The sequence below is a fragment of the Leopardus geoffroyi genome, chromosome B3 (genome assembly GCF_018350155.1).
Source record: "Leopardus geoffroyi isolate Oge1 chromosome B3, O.geoffroyi_Oge1_pat1.0, whole genome shotgun sequence".
In the NCBI taxonomy this organism is placed as follows: domain Eukaryota; kingdom Metazoa; phylum Chordata; class Mammalia; order Carnivora; family Felidae; genus Leopardus; species Leopardus geoffroyi.
In genome coordinates this window covers 34,828,843-34,856,495 of record NC_059337.1, presented here as the reverse complement: position 1 = coordinate 34,856,495, position 27,653 = coordinate 34,828,843, and the positions used below count along the sequence as shown (strand labels likewise).

At 36.9% G+C, this 27,653-nt stretch overlaps 1 protein-coding gene across 5 annotated transcripts in view; it reads left to right on the top strand.

Moving 5' to 3' along the window:
• The window catches only part of LRRC49 (leucine rich repeat containing 49), a 148,324-nt gene that overhangs the window by 90,861 nt on the left and 29,810 nt on the right, over window positions 1-27,653 (top strand). For all 5 annotated transcript variants that reach the window (XM_045449234.1, XM_045449233.1, XM_045449235.1 and 2 more), the window contains 3 exons: window positions 6,157-6,240; window positions 10,731-10,900; window positions 27,407-27,644. In XM_045449234.1, the coding sequence (XP_045305190.1) occupies window positions 6,157-6,240; window positions 10,731-10,900; window positions 27,407-27,644 (492 nt within the window). The remainder of the gene's footprint in view (window positions 1-6,156; window positions 6,241-10,730; window positions 10,901-27,406; window positions 27,645-27,653) is intronic.

Here is a 27,653-nt window from a genome sequence, read left to right as displayed (position 1 = left end):
GAGCTATATAGTCTCTGCTGAACACTACGAAACTCATTGTAGTGTGAAAGAAGGCATAGACATTACATAAATGAATGAGCATGCCTCTGTTCCAATAAAACTTTATCTACAAAAATAGGTGACAGGCTGGATTTGGTCTGTGGGCTGGAGTTTGTCAGTCCTTGATCTACAGAACTGAATAAATATAGTGAATAAATAATTACTAGAAAGAATCTTTCTTTCTTTGAAAGAAACAGTGTAGAATAGTAAAGCAGCTGCACGGTAGGATGAACTGATCTGTCTTTTTATCATAAAGGGAAAGAATATAAATTTCACAAATTGTGACAGTAAACTTGATGTTGAATACGAAGGAAATCTAAATTGGATTATTGGAGGAGTTGTCAGTACTAAAGGCATTGATCACTAGGAGGCAGCAGTGATTCGCTAAAAACAATTCATGCCAGACAAATTAATTTTCTATTTCAGATATTGTAAATCGGCTGTCTCCGAGAAGTGTTCCAGTGTTTTGCTATTTCAGCCAAGCTTTTGACAAAGTCTTTTATGGTATTGCTTTGAGTAAGTTGTATGACGACAGCACAGTCAAGTGAATTTGCTATTCCAGCGTCCCTACAACACAGGAAGCAGTGGATTAAGGCCAGCCTATAGAAGAATCTGTACTGGTGTGCCTTGAGGCTTTTTCCTCAGGCCCTTTCGATTCAATATATAAATATTTTTTAAATGTTTATGTATTTTTGAGAGGGAGAGAGAGACAGAATGTGAGCAGGGGAGCGGCGGAAAGAGAGGGAGACACAATTCAAAGCAGGCTCCAGGCTCTGAGCTGTCAGCACAGCGCTCAACACAGAGACTCGAACCCATGAGCCACGAGATCATGACCTGAGCTGAAGTTGGACACCCAACCCACTGAGTCGCCCAGGCACCCCTGATTCAATATTTTTGTTAATGACTAGATGAGAATATTGCTGTTTTTCTGAGAAAGTATATAATTGACAGGAACTAGAGAACTTGGAGATCCTGATATACTGGTCAATCGAATCACAATCCCAAAGTAGCTCAATAATCTAGAACAGGGTTTGGCAAACAACAGCCTGTGGGCCAAATCTATTCTGCAGACTATTTCTGAGCAGGTCTCGGGCTAAGAAATGGTTTATAGATTTTTTTTTAAAGCATTGCATTTTTAAAAAAATAAAAACCATGCACGATAGAGATCTCACGTGGCTCACGAAGCCTGAAATATTTACTATTTGGCTCTTTCCAGAAAAAATTTGCTGACCTCTAGTGTAGAAAAATAAGCATAATTTAGCAAGACAAAAATAGATAAATTGAAAATCCTGGACTTTACTCCATAACAACAAATAATCCCCAGCACAAATGCAGAGTTACGTGAGATGAGACTCAGCAAATTGAGTTGCTTGTGAGATGTGATCATTAGAAGTAAATATGGTTAAAAAAAAAAAAAAAAAAAAAATTAAAAAAAAAAAAAAGAAGTAAATATGGTTTAAAACAATATCATTTATAGAAACAATTCAGAAAAACGGAGACAGTAGTCCCCATTTTTTCTTTAATGATCAGATTTCACCTGAACTATTAGTTTTAGGGGGTGACAACGAACTAGAGTATGTCCAGAAAACCTGGCACAACTCATTGACAGAGGGGAGCCATAAGGAAGATATTACAGTGGTCTTCAAATATTTTCACAACTGTCCATAAAAAAAGAGAATAGACACATTTTGGGGGCCTAGAACAAGGACAATCGTATAGACAATTCTAGGAGGCAGAATTTTCTCCTTTTAATTTCTAAGGCAGTGTTTTTCTAACACAGGCACTATTCTCAGAATTCTGAAACAGACACGACTTCATAATTGCTAAAGTTTTCACTTCAGACCCACGTTTATTGGCTTCATATGACCTTGTTTACAGTTTGCTCTCCAAGAATTGGAACAGCTTTATCTGAGACAGAAGTGAATTTTCTGTTTTGGTAGCCATTACTGACGCTCGCCAATACGTTCTGATTCTCCTCCTCTTTTTGGCAGGTGGAAGCATTCCCCTTCAACTTAGGTGTGGTTGTGCAACTTGCTTTGGCCAATGAAGTGTGAGCAGAAGTAATGTATATAATTTTCAGGCAGAAGCATTTAAAAGCCGATGTATGATTTTCACTGCTTTTCTCCTGTGGTGGTCATTGTGGACGCATGTATTGAGTTGAAGATGCCATCAGATCACAGCACCCAGAAATACTTAGGCAGTACATGGAGGGCAGTTGTAGTGTTCTTTGAACCATCAAGAAGTAAGCTTTTGGGGGCGCCTGGGTGGCGCAGTCGGTTAAGCATCCGACTTCAGCCAGGTCACGATCTCGCGGTCCGTGCGTTCGAGCCCCGCGTCGGGCTCTGGGCTGATGGCTCAGAGCCTGGAGCCTGTTTCCGATTCTGTGTCTCCCTCTCTCTCTGCCCCTCCCCCATTCATGCTCTGTCTCTCTCTGTCCCAAAAATAAATAAACGTTAAAAAAAAAAAAAAAAAAGAAGTAAGCTTTTGTCTGGGCACCTGGGTGACTCAGCCAGTTAAGCTTCTGACTCTTGATTTCAGCTCAGGTCATGATCTCACAGTTTGTGAGCTCGAGCCCTGCGTGGGACTCTGTGCTGGCAGTGCAGAGCCTGCTTGAGATTCTCTCTCTCCCTTTCTCTCTTCCCCTCCCCTGCATGCTCTCTCTGTCTCAAAATAAATAAACTTAAAAAAAAAAAAAGAAGTAAGCTTTTGTCTTAAGCTCCTATAACTTTTGAAGTTGTTACGGCAGCATAACCTAGCCTATTCTGCCTCCCCTCCCCCCTAATATTTAAGAGCTAATATCCTTGGGCCAAGAGAAGTCAAGTGACCTGGCTTGCAGCCTTCACTCTGACATTAACTATGACCTAGAAAAATCAGTTTTCTCTGTTAAGAAAAAGGTTGTTTAAATGAAAAATATCTCTTGTAGACAAAAACTCTGATTTTAAAGTCTGTTTTAATATTTGTTGGAGTCAAGGAAGTGTAATGTCTTTTATAACTAACTATTCTAAAGTATATGGTTAAAAACCCACATTGCCACGTATTTTTCTAAATTCCACATAATAAATTACTGCCTATATTAGGACCACTGTTATTTATTGGAGCAAAACTTCTCATATAAAATATGCATTGTTTAGAGCCTTAATAGTCTGCTAACAGAGTATAATCTAAGTTATCAAACACCTATTAAATCACAGTACTTCTTAATTAATTTGAAGTCATTTCTATATTTTATCTTCATGACAGACTGAAGTAAGGAAAAAAGTATATATTTTTTGGTCCCAGATAGATCCTTTTCCTTTGCTATAGAAAGGATATGGCTTTGATCCCAGACATTGAACTATTATCATGAAGATGCCAGAATTTTACAGTTTTTTCCTTCTTACCAACAGATTTATAGCTTATCTTTACAATTAGAGGTTTATTTTGGTTTCCAAGTTTAGTTACTCTATAATTATTTGGGCTGAAATATAGTCATCAGATGTATAAATTCCTTAAAACACTCAATATTTGAGTTGATTTGGCATGTATCCAGTTTTCTTAGGTTTAGCCTTCCTTTTAAAGTCCTACTGCCTTTAATAGAAGCTCAAATTCTTTTTGAAAATCTGATGAAATCATCTGTTAAGTATGTGTAATACGTGATCCATACAGTTTCCAGTACTGTTTGAAATTGGCTCTTTGAATTACCAATCTGTTTCTAGTTCACATTTTATAGATGAATCAACAATTGAACATCAATATAGTTTGCTCTTTTAAAAAGTTTGTTCTGAAATAGGTTATACTTAATAGGTTCCAAATCAGTATTTACTCAACCAAAGAGTTTAATTGTTAATCCAGCTATTTGGGGAAGCTAGGAATCGAGCTTCTGAATTTCCTATTCACTATATTTCTCCTCATAACCACTATTCAGCCTTCAAACACCAAGAATAACTATTTTCCATATTGTAAAAGACTTCAAATTCACCAAAAGTCACATTCAATTTCCATTCCCTTTAAAACAATTAAACCATATAGCAGATTACTACTGAACTTTAATAGCTTTTATATCTTTCTAAAATCAGTAAAATACATTTAAATGTGTTCTTATTATAAAAAATACTACAAATTCCATTTCTCACAAGACATGGCTTCTGATCCTGATCCTGACTTTGTCACTAGCCATGTGACCTTGTATAAATTACTAACCTTCTCAGAATATTCAGTTCTTCATTTCTAAAATTAGAGTGTTCCAATGGATGCATTTCTGGTTTTCTTTTTAGCTCCGTGATAATTTTTCTTTGTGCATTTTTTATATACTTCTTTAGTCTAGGTCTTTTCTTTCTTTTCAGAAGTATTTATAATGGCTCACCCCCCCAGAATACATTTTCATGGCCTCTTTGACCTTCCTTACTTCTAACACAATATATGTACTGATCAGGATAGGCTAGATTATACTGTAGTAACAACTTCTCTGACCTCAGTGGATTAAAGCAACAAAGTTTATTTCATGCTCATACTGCCTGTATGCCCATAGTATGTGGTCTGGGAACTTTGCTCTGTGTTGTCCTCGTTCCAGCCAGCACCAAGGCCTTCAAAGTACCCACCATGTGGAGCTTTACAGATCCGATAGCAGAGGTGAGAGAGAGAACAGCTATGCCATTCACGATCTTTGAAATCTTCCTCCAGAAGTAAACACATGTTAATTTTGTTCATATGACATTGGTCAAAGGAGGTCACATAACCGCACCTAACTTTCAAGGGACAAGAATTGCTATCATATAGTATGGCCTGGACATGGAGAGACACAGGAATACTTGGTCAACAGCTCTTGTGACTATCTGTCATGTTTTAAATCACACACCGACTTCTGGTAGGGGTGGAAATCAATACTACATTTGTGGAGGGCAGTTTGTCAACATATCAAGAGCCCTAGAAAAAGGTGTCTTCCATTTGATTTAGTGGTCCTGGTTTTAGGAAATTATTGAACAGATCTATGAAGATGTAGATTTAATAATTAATTCTTCAAATATATGTTTATTGGCTATCCTGACTGTGTCAGGAGCTGACATGGTCCATACCTTCAAAGAGCTTTTGGGGTAGGACAGGAGAGAGAGAGTAGCAGAAATAATTAAAATGGAACTGGTTAAGTCCTATTGTGGGGGAAGATACGGTTCTATGAAGGTATATGGGAAAAATTTTTCTGACCTGTTTTCCAGTTGCCGATTCCCTTTAGCTGTGTACAATTTGCTCTTCAACTCCCTTCCACTGGATTTTTTCTATATGTTTTCATTTCTGAAAGAGTTCTTCAAATGTGCTAACTTACTTTTTGTAGTTTTTATCTCTGAAGATATTTTCAAGCTTGTCTTTTCAGAAGGAATTGTTTTCTCAAATTGTGACATCATCTTGAACACCTGCAAATCTTTTGATACTAAAATTTAAAGTTACATGGCTATAATTTGCAAAATGTGATAATCTTTAGGGGGAAAAAAACCATGACCCACATTGTGTATACATATAATATAGTGAATATTATAAGGTGACACAGAAATGACAAGATGTGATTTACCATGTTGGAATTGTGGCCGATTTTTAAAATTTTTTCTAAACCATAATGTTATTTTGTAGTTTTTAGAATTTAAGAAATTAGACTGGCCAAATCAACTTAAAGAAAGTAAAAGTAATGTATTAATGGAGAATAATTTTATTAATATTTAATATGGAGAGTTTTAAAAGGTTTCACACTCGTTTTATTATTTAAAAAGCTCTGATTTACATCCATAGATCAAATAAAAGTTGTGAGAAGTGTAATGCTTGTCATTTTTATCTTCATAGTAGAAAGATTTTAAGTCTTTCTATGTGAAACTGTAGTGCATGGCTCTTGAGAAAAAACTATGTAAACCTGCTCCCCCTTTCTTCTTGCTCTTTTCATTCTGTTTTCTTTCGTGTATTAGCTAGGCTCAACTCACATCAACAATTGGGAGTAGAGTTAAGAACATAGTTTTTTTTACAATTGGGAAGGAAGCAGAAAATGAGACATTTTTCTACGAGCAAGTCGTACGCTTCTCACAAAGAGAACCAGGCTTGCCGAACCCAAGAAATAAAGGTTAAGTACTTCATAACACTTGTCAACACTTTTTCTTTTAGGAAGAAGAAAGGCGTATGGCATCTGTTGTAGCCAAAAAAGAGGAAGAGAAGAAGCGGGAAAGTCATAAACAATCCTTGCTGAAGGTACTTTCTCGAACGAGTGCATGCATGTGTGTGCCCGCACGCTCACCTATGCCGAAACTAGCTAGCTAGTCAGCTGAAAGAGCAGTTTCCACATTTGGTAAAGTTTTCATTCCTATCAGTAGAATGTTTTTAACACTTACCCTGAAAACTTTTAGCAGTTACCTATAAATAAACCTGTGCTTCTGAATTGCAACATAATGTACAGTATAAAACGCATGCAAAAGCTAGACATTTTAAAAGGAAGAGATGGAAAATAGAGCACAAGCTACAGTTGTTTTCCACACCAGTGCATCACCCTGTGTGTCCCTGCCATGTGGGCTTCATTTCAGAAGCCAGTGTAATAGACCACTGTCTTTACTGAGCTATTTTAATGAGCTCTGATACATGGGTTTCTTTTGTGATAATTGCTTCTTACATTTAAAAACTTTCTCTACTAGCCTCTCTTCTGTAGAGGTGGTAAAGATTTTGAGAATTTAGGAATTAAAATTTGTTTTAAACTAGATTTAGATAATTTAGCATATCAGATAAATTTTCCTTAAGTAAAATGCTTCCTCTTAAAATATTTTACATTCGCATCACAGAAGTATGATGAATGAAGACAGCTTACAGTTTGCAGCCTGGATCATGCTCATCCTCTTCTAAAATTAAAGATATCACTCTGGTTATCATTACTCAGTCTTGTCTAATGCGGGTGCTTTTCTTTTTAAAAATGAAAATGCCGTTTAGAATTCAAAAAATGACTAGTAGGGATACAAAGTTGTACAAAATAAACTTAGGAAACAAGGGAACTTATTGGGGCAATGGAAATGTGGGTCTCGATAGGGGTATGGGTTACACAGGTGTATGCATTTGTCAAAAACGATCAAGGGGTATGCTTGAATCAATATGTCTTACTCTATGAAAACTACTCCGAAATTCACAAAAAAGAAAACCAACTTGGTCCCAACCCTCTTGGCTCAAGCCTACTACTTCAAAAGTATTTAGAACTCTTACCCATTGTGCTACAATTTTCTCACTTGCTGTTGTTTCTAACCTCCTGACACCTCCCCAACTTTTATGTTTCCCCTCATCCCATTAATTAGATGTACCTAAGCCCTCTCTTGACATCTCTGTCATACTGATTTTAGCCAATAGGATATTAGTCTTAACTATTTTGGAATATTTCTAAGGGTGGGCCAAAAAGACACTTTGGTTTATAGGAAATATAGTTGTAGGCAATATTTTTTCAATGTGTAGGAGCAAGATTTAGCATTGCCAGATGATACTATGGGTAAACTTTTGGAATAGTTCATTAACAAAAAGTAGCAGAGTTGATTCTTGAACAATATGAGTTTGAACCACACATGTGCACTTATTACATGTATTTTTTTCAATAAATACAATACGGTACTGTAAATGGATTTTCTATTCCTTATGATTTTCTTAATAACATTTTATTTTCTCTAACTTACTTTATTGTATGAATACAGTATATAACACATATAACATACAGAGTATCTGTTAATCAACTGTTTATGTTATCAGGAAGGTTTCCAGCCAATAGTAGGCTATTAGTAGTTACGTTTTTGAGGAGTCCAAAGTTCTATGCAGATTTTCAGCTCTCCTAACCCAACCCCTATGTTGCTCAAGGATCAACTATATTTCCTATTGTACAGCTGCTGCTTTCAGATACATAAGTGAAAGAATTAATAAATGAATAAAAATACATAAGTAAATAAATAAAGCTCTCGGACCAAAAGTACATTTTTGTTTGAGCACTGGAGCATGGCAAGGAAGAAAAACAAAGAAGCTCCATTGGCGATTTAGCTTTTAAAGGCACCATTGTACGTTGAGCCTTACAACTTACAAGTTGAGGCAACAAATTGCACTTGACTCCACCTTTGCACTAAAATGTTTTTCTTATATACCCAATTCAGATGCTTTCCACTGTTGGCATTTTTGGAAATGTGCCATTAAATATTTAGCCAATGTGGTTTTTACACGTTTGGGAAATTTTTATAAAAACTTAAAAAAAAAAAAGAATGCTTCGCTTGAAGTCACTAAATAGGACCCTTTAATTATGAGAGTTATTTAGCTTTAAAATTTTTTAATTAGAGGAAAAGCATGGGAAATCCAGAGATCTGGATTCTAGCCCTAGCTCAGATTTGAGATCACAGTACCAAAGACCCTCAGCATTTGCTGGCTGTTGTTTATGCGACAACCCCTATTGATCGTTAAAAGTGGGTGGGTGGTTATGAAGGGACCAGAAGAGTTCATTGACACGTATCTTCTGCCTCGTTGCTTTTCTATCTTTCTGTTTTCTTTGCAACCTTGGAAATAAATGGGAGTGATGGTTACAGGATATACTGGTGTGGAATTGCTTGGATTATGAAGAATAGACTCAAGTGACAAAAGCTGAAATTTGGAATCTTCTAAAATAATTGCCACCTTAACACGGACTTGGCAATGTATTGCTGTCTAGCTGTAGAGACATGTCTATAACTGATATGCCAAATGCATCCATGATCTTCGAGCAGAAGATTTTCCTTGGGGACCCCCTCTTCTGCCTTGCAGAATCTCTGGCCTTTCTCTTGCTTTTTCTCTTGCACCAGACACCCAGAGCCCTTATGTGGCCCCCTGGCCAGCCAGTGACCTCCACCTGACCCCAGACTGCACTCCTGTTTTAAAATATGTCTTCCTCTTCCTGGCCCCAGTACTCTTAGTCATCCATTCTTTTAGTCAACCTGGTGTTGATCTAATTTCAATAATCCAAATAAGGGAACTTTAACTTTGGGATAGGTATAGGAAAGTGTTTGTATTTTCAGGGTATCTTATAAATTTGTTAACATACTTAGTGGTATAAAGATATTGTGTGTCTCTTTTCTAAACATAGCTATATCTGCCTCATTAAGAATATTTCTTTCCACCAACTACCAGTCAGCCAGGAAACCAAATGCATGGAGCCAGCGTGACAGCCATCTGCCATTATTAACTCACTACCCCTGGCTCTTTCAAAGTAGCTTGATACTGAGTAAAAATGACACTACTTAGATTAAGAATTGGGTTGTATCAGTTATCCATGAATAACTGAAATAGAATTCCTTAGGGTAGGATGCCGTTAATATAGATTTGGAAAAAAAAATTTTTGACAGTAGAATAGCAGATTCCTACTTGCTTTAGACAAGGGGGATACACATAAAATGCCCCAAAGTCTCAGAAGTATACACATATTAAGCATAACCCATTTAACGATATAGACAAACTTGAAATGCCATGCAACAAAGAACCCATGCTAAAAACATTTTTAAACACAGAACTTCTAAAAAGTTTAGTTTTAATTAAGCTTTGTTATCAGTTTTCATTCCTACCCAGTGCCATTTTTCCATGCTAAAATTTTAGATCTCCAAATACAGGCAAAGAGATGGAACCAAAAATGTATTATTCTACATGTACATATTCCCTGAGGAAATGGGCAAAGAATTTTCCTAACAGCCCTCACCGACTCCAGAGGCAGCAGGTGAGAAGTCAGTATCGCACAGCTGACTGGATGAGCGTGCTCTCAGTAAAGAGGAAAGGGGAAGTGTCTACTTTTAGCACTCTGACCATATCGACATGCCATTTAAAAATGTTAACTTTTGATAATGGAGACTTTACCAGCGTAGTGATTATTTTCTTTATCAACTTAATACAAGCTGAGTAGAAACATTGCAACCTGGCACATTTTCCTTCCGGATCAGTAGCCTTAACAACAGCTGGGAGCTTTTAGAAATGCAAATTCTCAAGCCCCACCTCAAACACACTAAATCTGAAAGGCGTGAGAACCCGCAGTTGGTGGGTTAAGAAGTTCTCCAGGTGGTTTGAGGCACGCTAGGTAAAGTATGAAAACCACTCTACTAAGACATCCATTGCAGATACTGAATTACTTCTTTCCTATTCCTCTGGGATGGTACTGGTTACCTAGAAATATTTCAACCTAGTACAATTTCTTTTAGTGGTCTTTATGTACTTCTTCATTTTCAGACATTGTAATTCATGCTGTGAAGCTTGGAACATTGACCAATCCCCCTTCTTCTCCCCACCTCTCAACCAAGATTATTGCATCGTAGTAGTCTGAATTATTAGGTAGGAAAATTAAAATATTATTAGGTTTCTTCTCGCCACGTTGAAACACAGAGGCATATAAATTTCTGTCCAATCAAAATCTCAGATAACAAGTATAAAAACTTCTGTCAAATTAAACTTTCAGGTAGCTAATTTTCGTATCTCCAACGGGAGTAATTATTGTTTGTGAGTAATTTTTTCTCTTTAAGGATGACAGACCACGGTTGAGATGTTTGAATGCACAGGGTAAATAAGGCCGCCGTACTTTTAGGAGCCTATTTGCAGCTACGTATAAGGAGTAAGACTCCTTTAAAAAATGTGATAAGTAGTACAGACAACTTGCTTCAGGGATACTCGCCTGCTGCAAAAATTGCTTTATATAATTCTTGTCACAATAAACTTCTTCATAGGAGAAGAAAAGGTTAACAATTAACAACGTAGCTCGAAAGTGGGACTTGCAACAGCATCGAACACCCAACATTGCTACAAATCAAGATACAAAAGTTTCTGACTCTCCTTCTCAGGACCCCTCTCAGCTCCATGGAAGCGCCGTCGTCTCTGCATTTCCAGAGGAAACAGGGTATGAATGGTATTCTTTCCAGGTACTAGTGTCTTTGGGGAACTGAGTTTGGAGCAGAAATGGGGAACTATTTCACATATAACTATTTAAAAATAGTTATCTTAAGAAAGCCTACTAAGATTAGAAATTTAAATTTATTTATTTTTACATTTATTTATTTTTGAGAGAGAGAGAGAGAGAGACAGAACGTGAGCAGGGGAGGGGCAGAGAGAGAGGGGGACAGAATCCAAGGCAGGCTCCAGGTTCCGAGCTGTCAGCACAGAGCCCAACGCGGGGCTCGAACCCACGAACTGTGAGATCATGACCTGAGCCGAAGTCGGACGCTCAGCTGACTGAGCCACCCAGGCGCCCCTAGAAGCTTAAATTTAAAAGTGAAGGTAGAAATACTGAAAATATAAACTGACCCCTAATTAAAACACACACACACACACACACACACACACACACACACACACACACACACACTCTTCAGTACTTTCCTATTTTTCATGGGAAAGAAACCCCAGATTACTTAATGTAGCCTAGGAGGCCCTTTACCCACCTCACCTATTTCATCCCTCACCAATGGACACTAATTTGACGGTGCGTCAGGGCCTTTCAGATGGTTGCTTCCCATCTCAGAGCCTTGCTGCTACAAACAGCTGTGTTGTCCCCTGCCACTACTTCCCTGCCCTGCTTCCCTCCCCCTGCCCTGGCTAATGCCAGCCTGCCAGTTTTAAAGTTAAACCTCACCCGGAAAGCCTTCCCTAACTACCCCCTGGAGACTAGACTAGATCAGATACGCCTCTTATCTCTCTCAGTACTGTGCACTCCCCCCTTCTCAGCACTTACATAACCATGATTAAATAACTAGTGGGTAATTAGTTCTTTCCTGTCTTCCCTACTAGAGTATAACTTGAAGAGGAAAAGAATCCTGATTCCGATTGCTGATGGTCTTGACCCAGCAGCCAGCACAAGACCTTACTCCTAACTAATAGTATTAAGCAATTTTGGCATAAAATCTGAATAATTACTCCAGTTGTGTTCTATAATATCGATCTATCCCAGTGCCTTACAGCCTCTTTTTTTCTGTGACATAGGTGCCACATAATTACATATCCCCTGGTTTGTGAGCAAATCTGAGTACATTATGTAGATTTTACATATTTCTCTTCCTCTTAAGAAAGCATATTGGAATCAAGTAAATGTGAGGGATATAAAGCGTATTTATTTTTATAGTTTATTTATAATTTTAAAAATATATTATGTGTAACTTAAAAATAAAGCCTAAAAGTCAAAGATAGAATGCGTACCAATTTCATTTCATTTGATGAAGCTCTATTACCTAATGACCTTAACCAAATTACGAAGCACACTTCAAACTGAATGTGATGTAGCTTTTCTTTTGAGTTTTCAGGTCATATTCTATAAACTTTTTCATACACAAAGAATGCCATGAAGAAAATAATTTAAGAGGCATTAGACTAACATTTTGGAAGTTTTCCGGAGTTAAAGAGTGTGACATATATTTAGACAAATATACTTCAAAAATGTTAGTTATAGGATTAATTTATATTGATCCGTGTACTTACTTTAGCTCACGTGGGTATCATATCCACACGCAGAGCCTCTCAGCCCTTTCAGCTAGCAAAATAAAGCAATAAGAATAGCAATTTTAATCAAGTGACAATTTATAAAACAAATATATATCCTTCTTATATTGCCCTAGAGCTTTACGTAATATTCTTTTACTTGGTCAGAACTATAACATTTTATAAAGTTAAAACTTTAGATTTATGACATACACTACACAAGTCAGTTTATTTCTGATGGCTCTTTTTAAAAAAATTTTTCTTTCCTATCTTCCTTAAGATGGTTTCCTAGATCCAAGTTTATCCAAATAATCTTACACATTGTATTCGAAAATTTTAATAAGGTTTTAAAAGTCCTTTCTACATCAACTTTATTTTCATATGTAGTGTTAGGTGAGAGTCTAACCTGATTTTATTTCAGTTGGTTAATTGATCATAGCATTGCTTAATTAAGGTATTCTCTTTTTTAATGAGAATGCCATTTGCCTCTTACATTAAGTTCCTGTAAATATTTGGAAATATTTCTGAACTTCCTATTCCATTTCACTTATCTGTTTATCTGTGTTAATAATCAGAACTATTTTGATGATAGTAGTTTTTTAGTACATTTTAATATCTATGTAGGGGAAATCTTTCACTATTCAGAGTTTTAATTCTCCCATACTTGTTCTTCCATATGAACTTTAAAATCATTTAATCTACGACTAACATTGTATGTTGATTATACTTCAGTGAAAAATTATTCATCTAAACAGAAACGTTAAGAATCATATTCAAATGACATTTAAGGTATTAATTTCAGAGGTATTGACATTCTTTTTTTTTTTTTTTAATTTTTTTTTTCAACGTTTATTTATTTTTGGGACAGAGAGAGACAGAGCATGAATGGGGGAGGGGCAGAGAGAGAGGGAGACACAGAATCGGAAACAGGCTCCAGGCTCTGAGCCATCAGCCCAGAGCCCGACGCGGGGCTCGAACTCACGGACCGCGAGATCGTGACCTGGCTGAAGTCGGACGCCTAACCGACTGCGCCACCCAGGCGCCCCTGGTATTGACATTCTTAAGATAATAAATCATCACTTTAAAAATCACGGTATATCTATCTCCATTTTTCCAGGTCTTGTTTGGTATCCGGAGGGAGCTAATTAGGGAAGTGTTGAAAGATTGAAGGAAAATTCTGAAGAACTAAATGAGCTTAGAGACTATGAAATTGTAGCAACTATAGTCAGAATTGTTGAATGAGTATTCCAGGAGCACAGAGTAGGTAGGTATAACAGTAGAGAAGCTGTGTGTTTGATAAAGAATAAGGAGATAAAGGATCAAAGGTAAATAATAAAAAATTCAAGTATAATGATAAAAGGAAAAATGATGGGTCATATGGTCTGGGCTAGACTTTTAAAGAATTAAAAAATAGAAGGTTGCCTACAGATTAGGAGAAACTTTAGTATTTCTGAGACCAGAAGTCTAAATGAAGTTGAAGATGAGAAGCCTAGGAAGTAAGAGGGTTAATAGTGAGCTCAGATAGTGGGAGTTTATGGTCAGGGTTAAGATGTTGAAGTTGAAGATTTTAAAGGCAGGACATATCTAAGTAATGACAACATTCAGAGCAATTTGGAGGCCACTATCGTGGCCATGGGAGTGGGTCGTTGGAGAAGAGGAGAAGTGAAGGTCACCAGAGGGAGATCAGTTGAAGCTATTATTGAACATATTGCAGTTGATGGTAGAACTAGATATGGAACAAGGGGTCAATGCATTCAGCAGTGATCAGCCTTATCTCCTTCCAGTCTGAGTCATGCATCCTATGCTCTTGTTAAACCATTCACTGTTCACGTTTTATTGGTGTTGGCGTCTACAGCGAGTGCAGAAATGTCTTTGTTTATTAACTTGCTCTTTTACCTGGCAAAACTATCTCTGACAGGTGAATCCCAGACTGCTAATATGATTTTCCCAACGCTTTGAACTTTTTAGGCAGCTTATGGCCAAACGTTCTGTGATCCTCTAAAATCATTTAAAAGTATAGAGTCTTCACTTTTATGGCCTCAAAAACAAGCAATGAGTTCCAAGAGAAAGAGGAAGTATCTGTTAGTGAAAATTGTTATGCCTTATACTTACTGCCAAGAGTTTCAGAATTTTTATTAAAAGTTCCACAAAGTCAGAGAGACCTTTTAAGCAAGAAGTACAAAGGAAGAGTTTGGGAGAGATGGGAAAAGTGATGTATGGGTTCAGTGGAGAGGATGTGGAGAGCAGTAATGAATCATTGGAAAGGGATCCACGATTTCTGGCAAAAGATTTGTATTTTACCGATGTAAGTTCAAAGTGCCACGGAGACACCATTTTCTCGGTCTGATCCTTTTAAGAACTTAAACACTGTGAAGTCAAGGAGACACCGATGATATTTGAAGTCAGAAAAGTAAAACTCTGAACATAGTGAATTATTGGTGAAACTTTAACGTAAAATTACTTGTAACTTATACAATGGTTAATGATAATTTCTTCAATTCAGTTGGCAGTTGTGTGATTCATGTAAAATCTCTTGCATCTGAAAGATAGAAATATTTCTGAAAGCTGATTATACCTTGTATATGTATATACCAGAGGCTTTTTTTTAAGTTTGTTTATTTATTTTGAGAGAGAGACAGAGAAAGCACGCACAAGGTGGTGGGGGGTGGGGGACAGCAGAGAGAGAGGAGAGAGAGAATCCCAGCACACTGTCAGCACAGAGCCCAACATGGGGCTCAATCTCACAAACCCTGAGATCATGGCCTGAGCTGAAATTGAGTTGGACACTTAACCAACTGAGCCACCCAGACACCCCTACACCAGGAGCTCTTAACCAGAGTATCCAGATTAACTGTTTGAAATTGAAGTCTTTGTTTTATACTTGAGCTCTCCACACCATTTGACATAGTTGACACTCTTCATCTTGAAGGGCCCTTTGCATTCACTTTCCTGATAGCACATTCACCTGACTTTCCTTTTACCTATGTGGCTGCTGTTTTTGTTTGTGTTTTGTTTTAAATAATACCTTGCTAACTCCTTTTCTACCAAATCTCTAAATGTATATTATGCTTTCTCGATTTATAAAGTTTAGATAGACTTTTGTGGGGCGCCTGGGTGGCTCAGTTGATTAAGCATCTGGCTTTGGCTTAGGTTATGATCTCACGGTTCATAAGTTTGAGCCCCATATTGGGCTCTCTGCTGACAGCTCAGAGCCTGGAGCCTGCTTCTGATTCTGTTCTTTCCCTCTCTCTCTGCCCCTCCCCTGCTCTCTCTCTCTCTCTCTTTCTTTCAAACATAAACATTAAAAAAAATTTAGATAGACTTTTGGCCATAATAGACAAGGATTCAGCTCACTCACTTGTGGTAACAATTTAGGTTGCATTAATACCAGTATAGTTGCAATAATAGATAAAAATTTTGCTCCTATATGGCTTCACTCTGTGTATGTTCTTATTATCACAAATTTCATCTTTATATACTATGTGCACGTTAACATAGATTTATAATTATTATTTTATGCATTTGTCTATTAAATCATATAGAGGAAAAGAAGAGGTACCAGTTGAAAATACAGTTATACTGGCTTTTATATTTACCTATGTAATTACCTTTCCTGATATTCTTTATTTGGCTTTGAGTAACTACCTAGTGTCCTTTTATTTCAATCTAAGTGGCTACCTTAGCTTTTTTTTGTAGGGCAAGTGTACTAGCAGTAAGCACAGATTTTATCTGAGAATGTCATAATTTCTCTCTTCATTTCAAGTACAGTTTTTCTGGATATAGAATTCTTGGTTGAAAGCTTTTTCTTTCGGCACTTTAAATATGTCATCCCATTGCCTTCTGCCCTCCATGGCTTCTGATGGGAAACTGGCTGTTAATCTTATTGAGGGTCCCTGAGGATCCCTTGAACAGGACCAGTCACTTAGTCATTTCTCTCTTGCTATTTCTAGATTCTTCCTTTGTCTTTTTCTTTTAACAATTGGAGATGATTGTTTAGGGTCTTCTCATTCCCTGAAATGCACAAGAACTTAACCAAGTCCTCATTCCCCCAACTATCTTCTTCCCCAGCCTCTTTTTGTCTTAAGGTTTTGGCTGTATTTTTTTTGTCCCACGGGGCAACACCTAAAACATTTTTGCATTAAATGCTTTTGACAAATGCCACGCACGAAGCCACCTGTGCCCAGGGGAAACTCTGAGGCACGTGAAACAAAGGCAGGCTATTTAGCTGGGACCCACCAGACATGTCAAACGCATGACCACAGCTCTTTGAGAGTAAGCATGTGTTACTTTTTCTAGTACCAGCAACCTGCACAAAGAATATGGGCTGCTGTCTTCAAACCACCACTGAGCTAGGGAGTAGGGGATGTTAACAGTGTAAGTTAAAATGCACAGAACTCTCATACAGAAATTCGGCATGTTTCTTCTTCAGTATGCATTTCCCTGGTTGTTGTAATGTTTTTTTCTTTTAGATTCCAGAGTTCTGAAAGAGTTGATTCTGAAAGTTTTCGCTAGCATATTTGTTACTTTTGTGGAGGAATGCAGTTTTGGAGTTCCCTATTCTACCATTTTCTCTCATTTGGGAACCACAATTTTGCTATATACTATGAGCTGTGCTTTTACATTTTAATATTAAAATTATTTGCGTCTGTTCTATAACCACAACATTGTCAATTGGTAGCTTCTAAAGATTGAACACTAGTAGGGGCACCTGGGTGGCTCAGGTGGTTAAGCATCCAACTTTGACTCAGGTCATGATCTCACAGCTTGTGAGTTCAAACCCTGCATGGGGCTTTGTGCTGACAGCTCAGGTCCTGGAGCCTGCTTTGGATTCTGTCTCTCCCTCTCTCTCTCTGCCCATCCCCCCACTGTCTGTCTGTCTCTCTCTCTCCCCCTCCCTCAAAAATAAATAAACAATTAAAAATTTCAATAAAAAGGATTGAAAACTAGTAAGCAGTGTTTACATTTCTGCGATTATGTAACTATTTTTTACTTGAGCATTAAGTAGTGTACTGTAAATCTCATTTTCTGCTTCCTAAACCATTCAAGGAAAATAATCTTAGCATCAAATGCAAATCGTCCTCCGCTTCATCACACTTAAAAATGTGTTCAAAGCCATGCCGCACTTTAGTTTGCCTCACATTTGAGCCATGCCTTCTTACCTAGTTGTTTTTTTTTTTATTTTTTTTAACGTTTATTTATTTTTGAGACAGAGAGAGACAGAGCATGAACAGGGGAGGGTCAGAGAGAGAGGGAGATACAGAATCTGAAACGGGCTCCAGGCTCCGAGCGGTCAGCACAGAGCCCGACGCAGGGCTCGAAGTCACGGACCACGAGATCATGACCTGAGCCGAAGTCGGACGCTTAACTGACTGAGCCACCCAGGCGCCCCATACATAGTTTGTTTTTATCTGGAGTTTCTGATTTTCTATCTTTTATTTATTTATTTATTTGTTTGTTTATTTATTATTTATTATTTATTTATTCATTTATTTATTATTGTTTACTAAATGAAGAAATTTGTGCTGCCTTTACTACATTCAAATTTCTTTGAATTTCTCACTTATCTGGTGAGTAGAATTTATTCTTCTTGAAGCCTGCTATCTTCCGGACCTAATTCAGTCTTAATATTTCCTTTTGGGCCATTGTTTACAATTTATTATTTTACATCATATTACTAGTAGCCTTTTCTAGCCTTATGTGTCTTTCTAATATCCTCAAGTACTTCTGTCCTCTCAACCTGTAAATGGTAGAGTTACCCAGATTTTGGTCCTGGGCCTTCTTTTCACTCTTTGCTTCCCCCCAAGCAATCTCAGATATGTCTTTGCCTTTAAACAACATTTGTATTTTGGAAGATACCAACTTATGTACCTTTTCTTTTGTGGTTTACCCATTTGGATTGTGTTTAAGGAAAGATATCCTTTACTACACTGAGATTATATAAATATTCTCCCATTTTGTCTTCCTAAAGCTGAAAATTTGGCCCTTCGTATTTTAGTTTTTATTACACTTGGGATTGATTTTTTAAGTTTGAGACAGAGGCCCGATTTGTTTGTTTTTCCCATATGGGAATAGCCAATTGCCCAACTCCTATTTAATGAGAATTCTTTCCTTTTCCCACTCATCTGTGATGCCGCTCAGCCTGACTGTTTTATAGGCAGTGAGAGAAGTAGGTGGTAGGATCCCTTTACAGATCTTCAGTCTTACTTCTACACCCATCTTCTATCATATCTACTGTTCTTTCCTTTCCAGAGCCTTCTGAGCAGTTTGGCCTACATCTTTGTCCTTGTCTCCAGTTTGTATGTATTCGAAGCAATGACTTTTTTTGTTTTTCTTCGTCACTCAACATTCTTTACAGTTTCCAGAAGTTTTCCTGAAACTTCCTACAGCAGATTGTCCCTCCCCCTCCCCCCAACTATTGTACTTGTTGTGGGTTTACACCAGTTCAACTGCTTTAATGGGCTTTTAGAGGGAGATTTCAAACACATGTGTCCAGTCTTTGTGCTGGTTTATCTGAAAGTACACAGTAAAATGTTTTACATTTTAGAAGTTGTGTTACTATATTCTCTGTAAGTCTTTAAAAATATAATTTAATTTCATCTTTCTGGAATGATATAAGCCTGGCTCTTTCTGACGGTAGAAAGCTAGAGGGTCAGAGAGTCCCTTCCTTAGGGTTCCAATTTGTTTTTTAATGCTACATAAGTTTTTCCATTTTTAACAATCCCATTTATAGTCTTTAGTATTTCATAATGCCAGAAAAGTGGCTAATTCTTGTGTTAGAGTTTCTGTGACCTTTGGCTTATGGGTGTGTAACTAAATGCCTGGAAACAAGTATCCATGAAAAAATTACAGGCACATAAAGAGAAGAAATTCCGTAAAACTTTGGTATATCCCATTAATGATTTCACTGTTTCACTGTACTTGGGACAGCTCTATAGTAAAATGACATATTGCAGGTTTCTTTTCCGTGCCAGAAATGGGAAAGTACTTGGTGTAATGTTTTCTTTGCTTACATTGGATGCATACAGTGAAGCTGGTTTATTTTTGGTCATTTCCTGTCTATGAATACTGTGGTACTTTAGCCAACACTACCATAATAAAATATAATGCATAAAATGAATTTCTACACCTATGAATGTTGTAATAGAAATTCATAAAATACATTATTATAGGAATCAGCACCACTTTTTCATTGGGAAAAGAATCTTCCGAAATATTTTAAGTCTTTCTGTTCTAGCCTGTTATAGAAAGCCTAAAGATTTTTTTAAACAAACCAAAAAACTCCATAATCCTCTGAAATATTGCCCTTTTTTGCCCATTCAGGCATTTAAGAGTATATTCTTTATTTAGCCTGGCTTTTAGGGACTCATTGCTTTATTGCATTAAGTTAATTACACTCTCATTTCTTAGAGTCCTATACTAATCAAGAAGGCATACAATATGCCTTTTCTGACTCATAGAAAGATCAAGTTGATTAAATAAGCATTTATACATGTAATTAACCACGTGAGTGTGAAGGTCTTGAAGAGAATTCCTATTTGATGGCAGACTGCCTGCTGTTCTATAAATAATATTTGAAGGGGGAAATACACATGGAAATGTATTGGGCTTCATGGGAAAACAAATTTTAAAACATGGATCCTTCGCAGAAAAATGCCACACTTCTCAGAGTGCTAATTCAGACTAGACAGGGGTAGAACACTAGCCCACTTGATCCAGTCATCTACTCTAAAAATTTGAGTCACATTTACTCATTCTTCTCCTTATTGCCTGTAATCAGTCACTAAGTTCTACTTTTATTTTCTCTTAAACATCTGTTATATCTATGTTCTCTTCTTTTATTAATAATAATCACTATAATGTATTGAACTAAGCATTAGATAGGATTTAGAAGATTTCTAGTCTCTAACAACTTTGAAAAAATATGTATTGTAATCACCATTTACACATTAGGAACTGCAACTACAAAGAAACTATATAACCTGCCCCCCAAATCATCTGTTTGCCAATGGCAGACCTAGGATTTGAACTAAGGTCTGTCTGGCCTTCTTGCCAATTCCATTTCCAGGGCACCATGCCCTCCTTTTTGTTATGCCCTTATATGATCTAGTCAACACTATTGCACTGGTTTTCCTACTATTCTCCCTCCATTCAGCCTCTCTCTGCTACATCTTCCACAAGGTTGACCAACTTACTGGTCTGAGGTAGATCCTTGAGGATCGAGAAATGTCTTGCTCGTCTTTGTGGCACCAGCACCTAGCTCCATACGTGTCACATTGGAGGGGCTCAAAAATATGCATCGAATATGGTCCTATTACCTTTCTGTTTTGCTATTTTATTACTTTTTCTGCTCCTCAACCTCTGTTGATAAAATCTGACTTTTCAGATTCATCTTCAGCTATGACTCCAATATGTTTCAGTGTTGTAGCCTTATCAAAATTTCTTACCTGAATATGTTATATATAATTAGGCTTCTATGCCTTTCTTCATTTAGTTTTTCTTACCTGTGTGTGCTCCCTCCTTCTATTTCTGGTGAAATTCTACTATTCATCTTTCAAGGACCCGTTCAAATGTTACTTCTCCCTACTAGAATAATTCCTTCTTTTGTATTCTCATAGCATATCTTTTAAATACTCATTATATGAAAATAAGTACATTGTATTACAATTAATGTATATATTTGTCTTGTTCTTTACCCACCATTCATACTGGGAGCTCTTTAAAGACTAATAAGTCTTTTTTTTTTTCTTAGTCTTTTTAAAAAATTTATTTCTTTAAACTCAAGTTAGTTAACATACAGTGTAGTATCGGTTTCAGGAGTAGAACCCAGTGATTCATCACTGCCGTATAACACCCAGTGCTCATCCCCACAAGTGCCCTCCTTAATGCCCATCACCCATTGAGCCCATCCCCCACCAACCTCCCCTCCAGAAACACTCAGTTTGTTCTCTGTATTTAAGAGTCTCTTATGGTTTGTCTCCATCTCTGGTTTTTTTTCTAATTTTTTTAACATTTATTTTTTTTTTGAGAGATAGAGACAGAGCATGAGCAGGGGAGGGGCAGAGAGAGAGGGGGACACAGAATCTGAAGCAGACTCAGAGCTTTCAGCACAGAGCCCAATGCAGCCCTTGAGCTCACAAACTGTGAGATCATGACCTAAGCCAAAGTTGGATGCTTAACCGACTGACCCACCCAGGTGCCCCTTTCCCTCTCTGTTTTTATCTTATTTTTCCTTCCCTATGTTTGTTGTGTTTATTAAATTCCACATATTAGTGAAATCATGATTTTTGTCTTCTCTTTTTCTTCTTTCATTTTTTAAAATTTAAATCCAAGTTAGTTAACATATAGTGTAATATTGATTTCAGGAATAGAATTCGGTGATTCATTACTTACATATAACACACCGTGCTCATCCCAACAAGTACACTCCTTAATGTCCATCACCCATTTAACCCAGTACCCCACCCAGCACCCTACCAGCAACGCTCACTTTTTTCTCTGTACTTAAGAGTTTCTTATGGTTTGCTTCCCTGTTTTTATCTTATTTTTCTGTCCCTTCCCCTATGTTCATCTGTATTTCTTAAATTCCACATATGAGTGAAATCATATGATATTTGTCTTTCTCTGACTGACTTATTTTACTTAGCATAATACACTCTAGTTCCATCCATGTTGTTGCAAATGGCAAAATTTCATTCTTTTTGATTGCTGACTAATATTTCATTGTATATATGTATACATCTTCTTTTTCCATTAACCAGTCGATGGACATTTGGCTCTTTCCATGGTTTGCCTATTATTGATAACAATGCTATAAACATTGGGGTGCATTGTACCTTTCAAGTCAGCATTTTTGTATCCTTAGGATAAATACATAGTAGTATAATTGCTGGGTCATAGGGTAATTCTATTTTTAATTTTTTGATGAACCTCCATACTGTTTTCCAGAGTGGCTGCACCAGTTTGCATTTCCACCAACAGTGCAAAAGTGTTCCCCTTTCTCTGCATCCTCACCAACATCTGTTGTTTCCTGAGTTGTTCATTTTAGCCATTCTGACAGGTGTGAGGTGATACCTCACTGTAGTTTTGATTTGTATTTCTCTGATGATGAGTGATGTTGAGCATCGTTTCATGTGTCGGTTGGCCTTCTGGATGCCTTCTTTGGAAAAGTGTCTATTCATGTCTTCTGCTCATTTCTTCACTGGGTTATTTGCTTTTTGGGTGTTGAGTTTGATATGTTCTTCATAGATTTTGAATGCTAACCCTTTATCTGATATGTCTTTTGCAAATACCTTCTCCCGTTCTGTTGGTTGCTTTTTAGTTTTGTTGATTGTTTCCTTTGCTGTGCAGAAGCTTTCTATTTTGATGAGGTCCCAATAGTTCATTTTTTGCTTTTGTTTCTCTTGCCTCTGGAGACATGTCTAGTAAGAAGTTGCTGCAGCTGAGTTTAAAGAGGTTGCTGCCTGTTTTCTCCTGTATGATTTTGATAGTTTCCTGTCTCACATTTAGGTCTGTCATCCGTTTTGAATTTATTTTTATGTCTTGTGGAAGATGTGGTCCAGTTTCATTTTTCTGCATGTTGCTGTCCAGTTTTTCCAGCACCATTTGCTGAAGAGACTGTCTTTTTTTCCATTTGATATTCTTTCCTGCTTTGTCAAAGATTAGTTGGCCATACATTTGTGGGTCCATTTCTGGGTTCTCTGTTCTGTTGCATTGATTTTTGTGTCTGTTTTTGTGCTGGTACCATACTGTCTTGATGCTTACAGCTTTGTAATATAGCTTGAAGTCCGGATTTGTGATGCTTCCTGCTTTGGTTTTCTTTTTCAGCATTACTTTGGCTATTCATAGTCTTTTTCTGGTTCCATACAAGTTTTAGAATTGTTTGTTCTAGCTCTGTGATGAAGAATGCTGGTGTAATTTTGACAGGGGTTGCATTGAATGTGTAGATTGCTTTGGGCTGTATAGACATCTTAATAATATTTGTTCTTCTAATCCATAAGCATGGAATGTTTCTCCATTTGTTTGTGTCATCTTTAATTTCTTTCATAAGCTATCTATAATTTTCAGTGTACAGATCTTTTACCTCTTTGGTTAGGTTTATTCCTAGGTATCTTATGGTTTTTGGTTTAATTGTAAATGGGATCAATTCCTTGATTTCTCTTTCTGCTGCTTATTTATTGGTGTGTAGAAATGCAACTGATTTCTGTACATGGATTTTATATCCTGTGACTTTGCTGAATTCATGTATCAGCTCTAGCAGTTTTTTGGTGGAGTCTTTTGTGTTTTCCATGTAGAGTATCATGTCACTGGGATGAGTGAAAGTTTGCCTTCCTCCTTGCAAGTGTGGATGTCTTTTATTTCTTTTTATTGTCTGATTGCTGAGGCTAGGACTTCTAGTACTACGTTGAACCATGGTGGTGCGGGTGGATATCCCTGTGGTGCTCCTGACCTTAGGGGGAAAGCTCTTAGTTTTTCCCCTTGAGGATGATGTTAGCTGTGGGTCTTTCATATATGGTAAGGGCAAGTACATCTTAATTGATCTTTATATCCCCAGTGCCTATCATAATACCTGACACATAGTAAGCTTGGCAAATAAACCTATTTGTTTAATGAGAAGTTGAGGTTTAGAAATTAGAAATTATATTTCTAATTTTAGAAATTATATTTCATGTGTTTATTAAATTAATTCCAGAGTATGATTAGAGCAGTTCTATTTCTGGGACTAGAGGCCAATGAAAGTGAGGAAAGTTTTGATATATTCGACACATGTCCATGATCTCTATACTGACTGTTTTTATCAATACAGATGAGTTAGTTGCCTATGCCCAAATCCTTAGCACAGTGCCCTATATATAGTGGGCTTTCAGTAAATGTTTGGTGAATAAATGAATGAATGAACAAGTGAAATAATATGTATGTGTGTATGTATGTATGTAAGTATGACTAAAGATGTGGACATGCCTGCCAAGCATACAAGGAAAGCTGGAAGAACAATCCCCAATGTGTAAACATTTTTAGCAAATTTTCCAAGTCATTTTTTATGCACATCATTAAAAAAAAAAAAAAAAAAACCTATTCCCCAAAGAACAGATTCCTCTACTCTACATTGGCCAGAGTTTGAGGCTAAGTTCAAGCCTCATTCAGATAATAACTGAAGTGGGTTAGATATTCTATGACCTGTTTAACAGGTGCTACATTTTCTGTTGACAAGGATGAACCTTTATGTAGCACAGAAAAGTTGCCATTTGTTTTTTTTATAGAATGCCCACGTGAGACCTATATAAGTTGGAAATTACTTCTCCTTTCTTTTGTAACCATATTGCTGTTTTGCTGAGTCTACGCTTATTAGTTATTTCACTTATTTTCCCAACAGTTTGCTTGACAAATCTTTATACAAAATAAATAATTCCTTTCTGATGCAAGACTTATCTTGGAGCTTATGTTCTTTAACTTTTAATCATATGGAAAAGAAAAGAAAGTCAAAACACTTCCAAATATACAACAGAGAATAATACTGCTTTTCAAAGGATTTATTCATGTTTATGGTATATACGTCAGATTCCCCATCATTTTTACATTAAAATGAACTCAGTTTGCTGGGTATCGTGGCATCATGACATTAACTAACTAGTTTGCTGGGTTTTTTTTTTTTCTTGCCTTGCCCTTACTTCTTCAGTATTTGCCTTTGCCTCACCCAAGAAAACCTGCTAACCCTTACTCTGTATCTGCATCACTGATTCTGCCCCTTTGCTCAAATCACACCTTATAGTCAGAACATCCTTCATAAGATTCAATAGATAGTCATTAAAAATTTTTAATTGTCTCACTTCATTAATTCATGCAAGAGATATTTATTGACCACAACATGTGCTAGGAGCTGCGTTAGTTGATAGAGCTACTAATGTGACAAAGTTGGAGCCCTCAAGAATCACGGTGTTTGGTAAGAGAGACAGGCAAGTAAGCAGCTAATTGCCATGCAGTGGGGTAAGTGCTGTAACAGGGGTATGCACTCTTTACAGCAAGCCTTCTGTATTTTAGTGGCAGTGAAATACAACTCCTTTCCTTTCCTTATTCCAGAAATGATTGTATGCTTTACATAGCTCAGCCCAAAGCTATCACACAAAGCCCAACGTAAGGAGCTCTTAACGCCACCTGGTTTTTGTTCTGTTATCATCCCTTACCTTTATCGGATTTATCATCTAAGATTATTCACATACTACTGCTTATTGAATGTCTTACTGCTGTCATATAATAATCATTGTTTCAAGGACCAGAGTGGCAGAAATTAAGCCTCTTTGTATTTTCTTGCTTGTATCTTCACTTAGAATTGACTGATGTTATTACCCAGCTTGTTACTATAGACACAGATGTGTTAGAAGTTAACTGGTGCCTCTGAAAAAGTACACATAAGTCCAGTAAAATATAATAAGCCAACAAGGTTAATGGTTTGTTAGTCTTCCCCTCCCCTGTCAGCATTATCAAATGTGAAGATCTTAAATAATTCATTTATTCAATATACACGGTGCAACACCCACTGCCGGGCCCCAAAGATGAGAAAATTGTCTTTAGCTTCAAAGAGTTCACGGATCAAGAAGGCAAATTGTAAGCATATAATTATGACATAGTGTGAGTAATGATATATTGGAGGAGTATACAGAAGTTAATAGGAGCACAAAGGAAGACAAAGTACTAATATTAGCAGGGGCAAATAAATACTGCCTGAGAACAAAAATAGCAGAATGAAAACACATGGAACAAAAGCCAAGCGTTGTTTGACTTCTGAGATTGGGTAAAATAAATAGTTACGTCTCTATTCACAAATCCAAAAATTCGAATTGGATTGAGCTACTTCTTCTCTGGCTAACACTTGGGTACCTTTTACAGAAAATATGGCTCCTGCTTTGGAAATAGTAACAATTCTCATATTCAGTAGAGTACGTGAAGTGATTTTATGTGTATCATACATATGTGTGTGTATGTGTGTATATATATATATATATATATATATATATATATATATATATACACACACACAGAGATATTAAATAGTGGATTGTTTTTCATCATTTTTAATTTCAAAATGGGGAGGATATTGTCATTAATTTTACTGCTTATAATTTTAGTATACAATTACAAATTTTCAAACAACATTGAGGTATTCAAAAGTAGAAAGTCAAACTTACTCCTTAATCTAACTTCTGAGAGGTAAACTATTGTTAGCAGTAATTATGTGTCTTCCCAGGTGTTTTATAAATATATTTTTATATTATATGGTTCTTAATATAGAAAAAGTGTTCTGTAAAATGTGGGGGTTTTTTCCCAGCCGCACAGTGGGATAGTTTATAGATTAGGAAAACGTATTTGTTCTAACGTGAAAAGATATCCGTGATATACTAAATCAATTGTTTTAAAACTCCATAAGATGTCAGTTATCTTTAACTGATATAAATAATTTGGGTTTAAAGTGTTATTTTTTATTCACTTGTGCCTCTTTTTGAATTAAAATATATAACCAGAAGAATGCAAAACTTCTAGATATTCTTTTGAAAGTCTTTGGTGCCCTGGGTCTAATTATTGAAACAAGGAAAAATGAACATAAAATTTCCAAGTTCACATACCTTTTTCAACAGATTTTCATTGGCTCTTCTTTACTTTGCATGATAAGACTTTCATTTAAAATTGTGTGTTGCTGGGGCGCCTGGGTGGCTCAGTCGGTTAAGCGTCCGACTTCGGCTCAGGTCATGATCTCACGGTCCGTGAGTTCGAGCCCCGCGTCGGGCTCTGTGCTGACAGCTCAGAGCCTGGAGCCTGTTTCAGATTCTGTGTCTCCCTCTCTCTGACCCTCCCCCGTTCATGCTCTGTCTCTCTCTGTCTCAAAAATAAATAAACGTTAAAAAAAAATTAAAAAAAAAATAAAATTGTGTGTTGCACTTTCCAGGTCTCTGGACTCAGGACTTACCAGCGCTTTACAAGGTTTATCTGTCACAGACACACACCTTGTTGAAGTGGACGGGGACACACTTTCCCTCTATGGTTCAGGAGCCCTGGAGTCTCTAGATCGGAATTGGAGTGTTCAAACGGCAGGAATGGTGACAACCGTGTCCTTCACTTTCATAGAATTTGATGAAATCGTCCAAGTGCTTCCAAAATTGAAGATGAAGTTTCCTAATTCTCTGGTAAACATT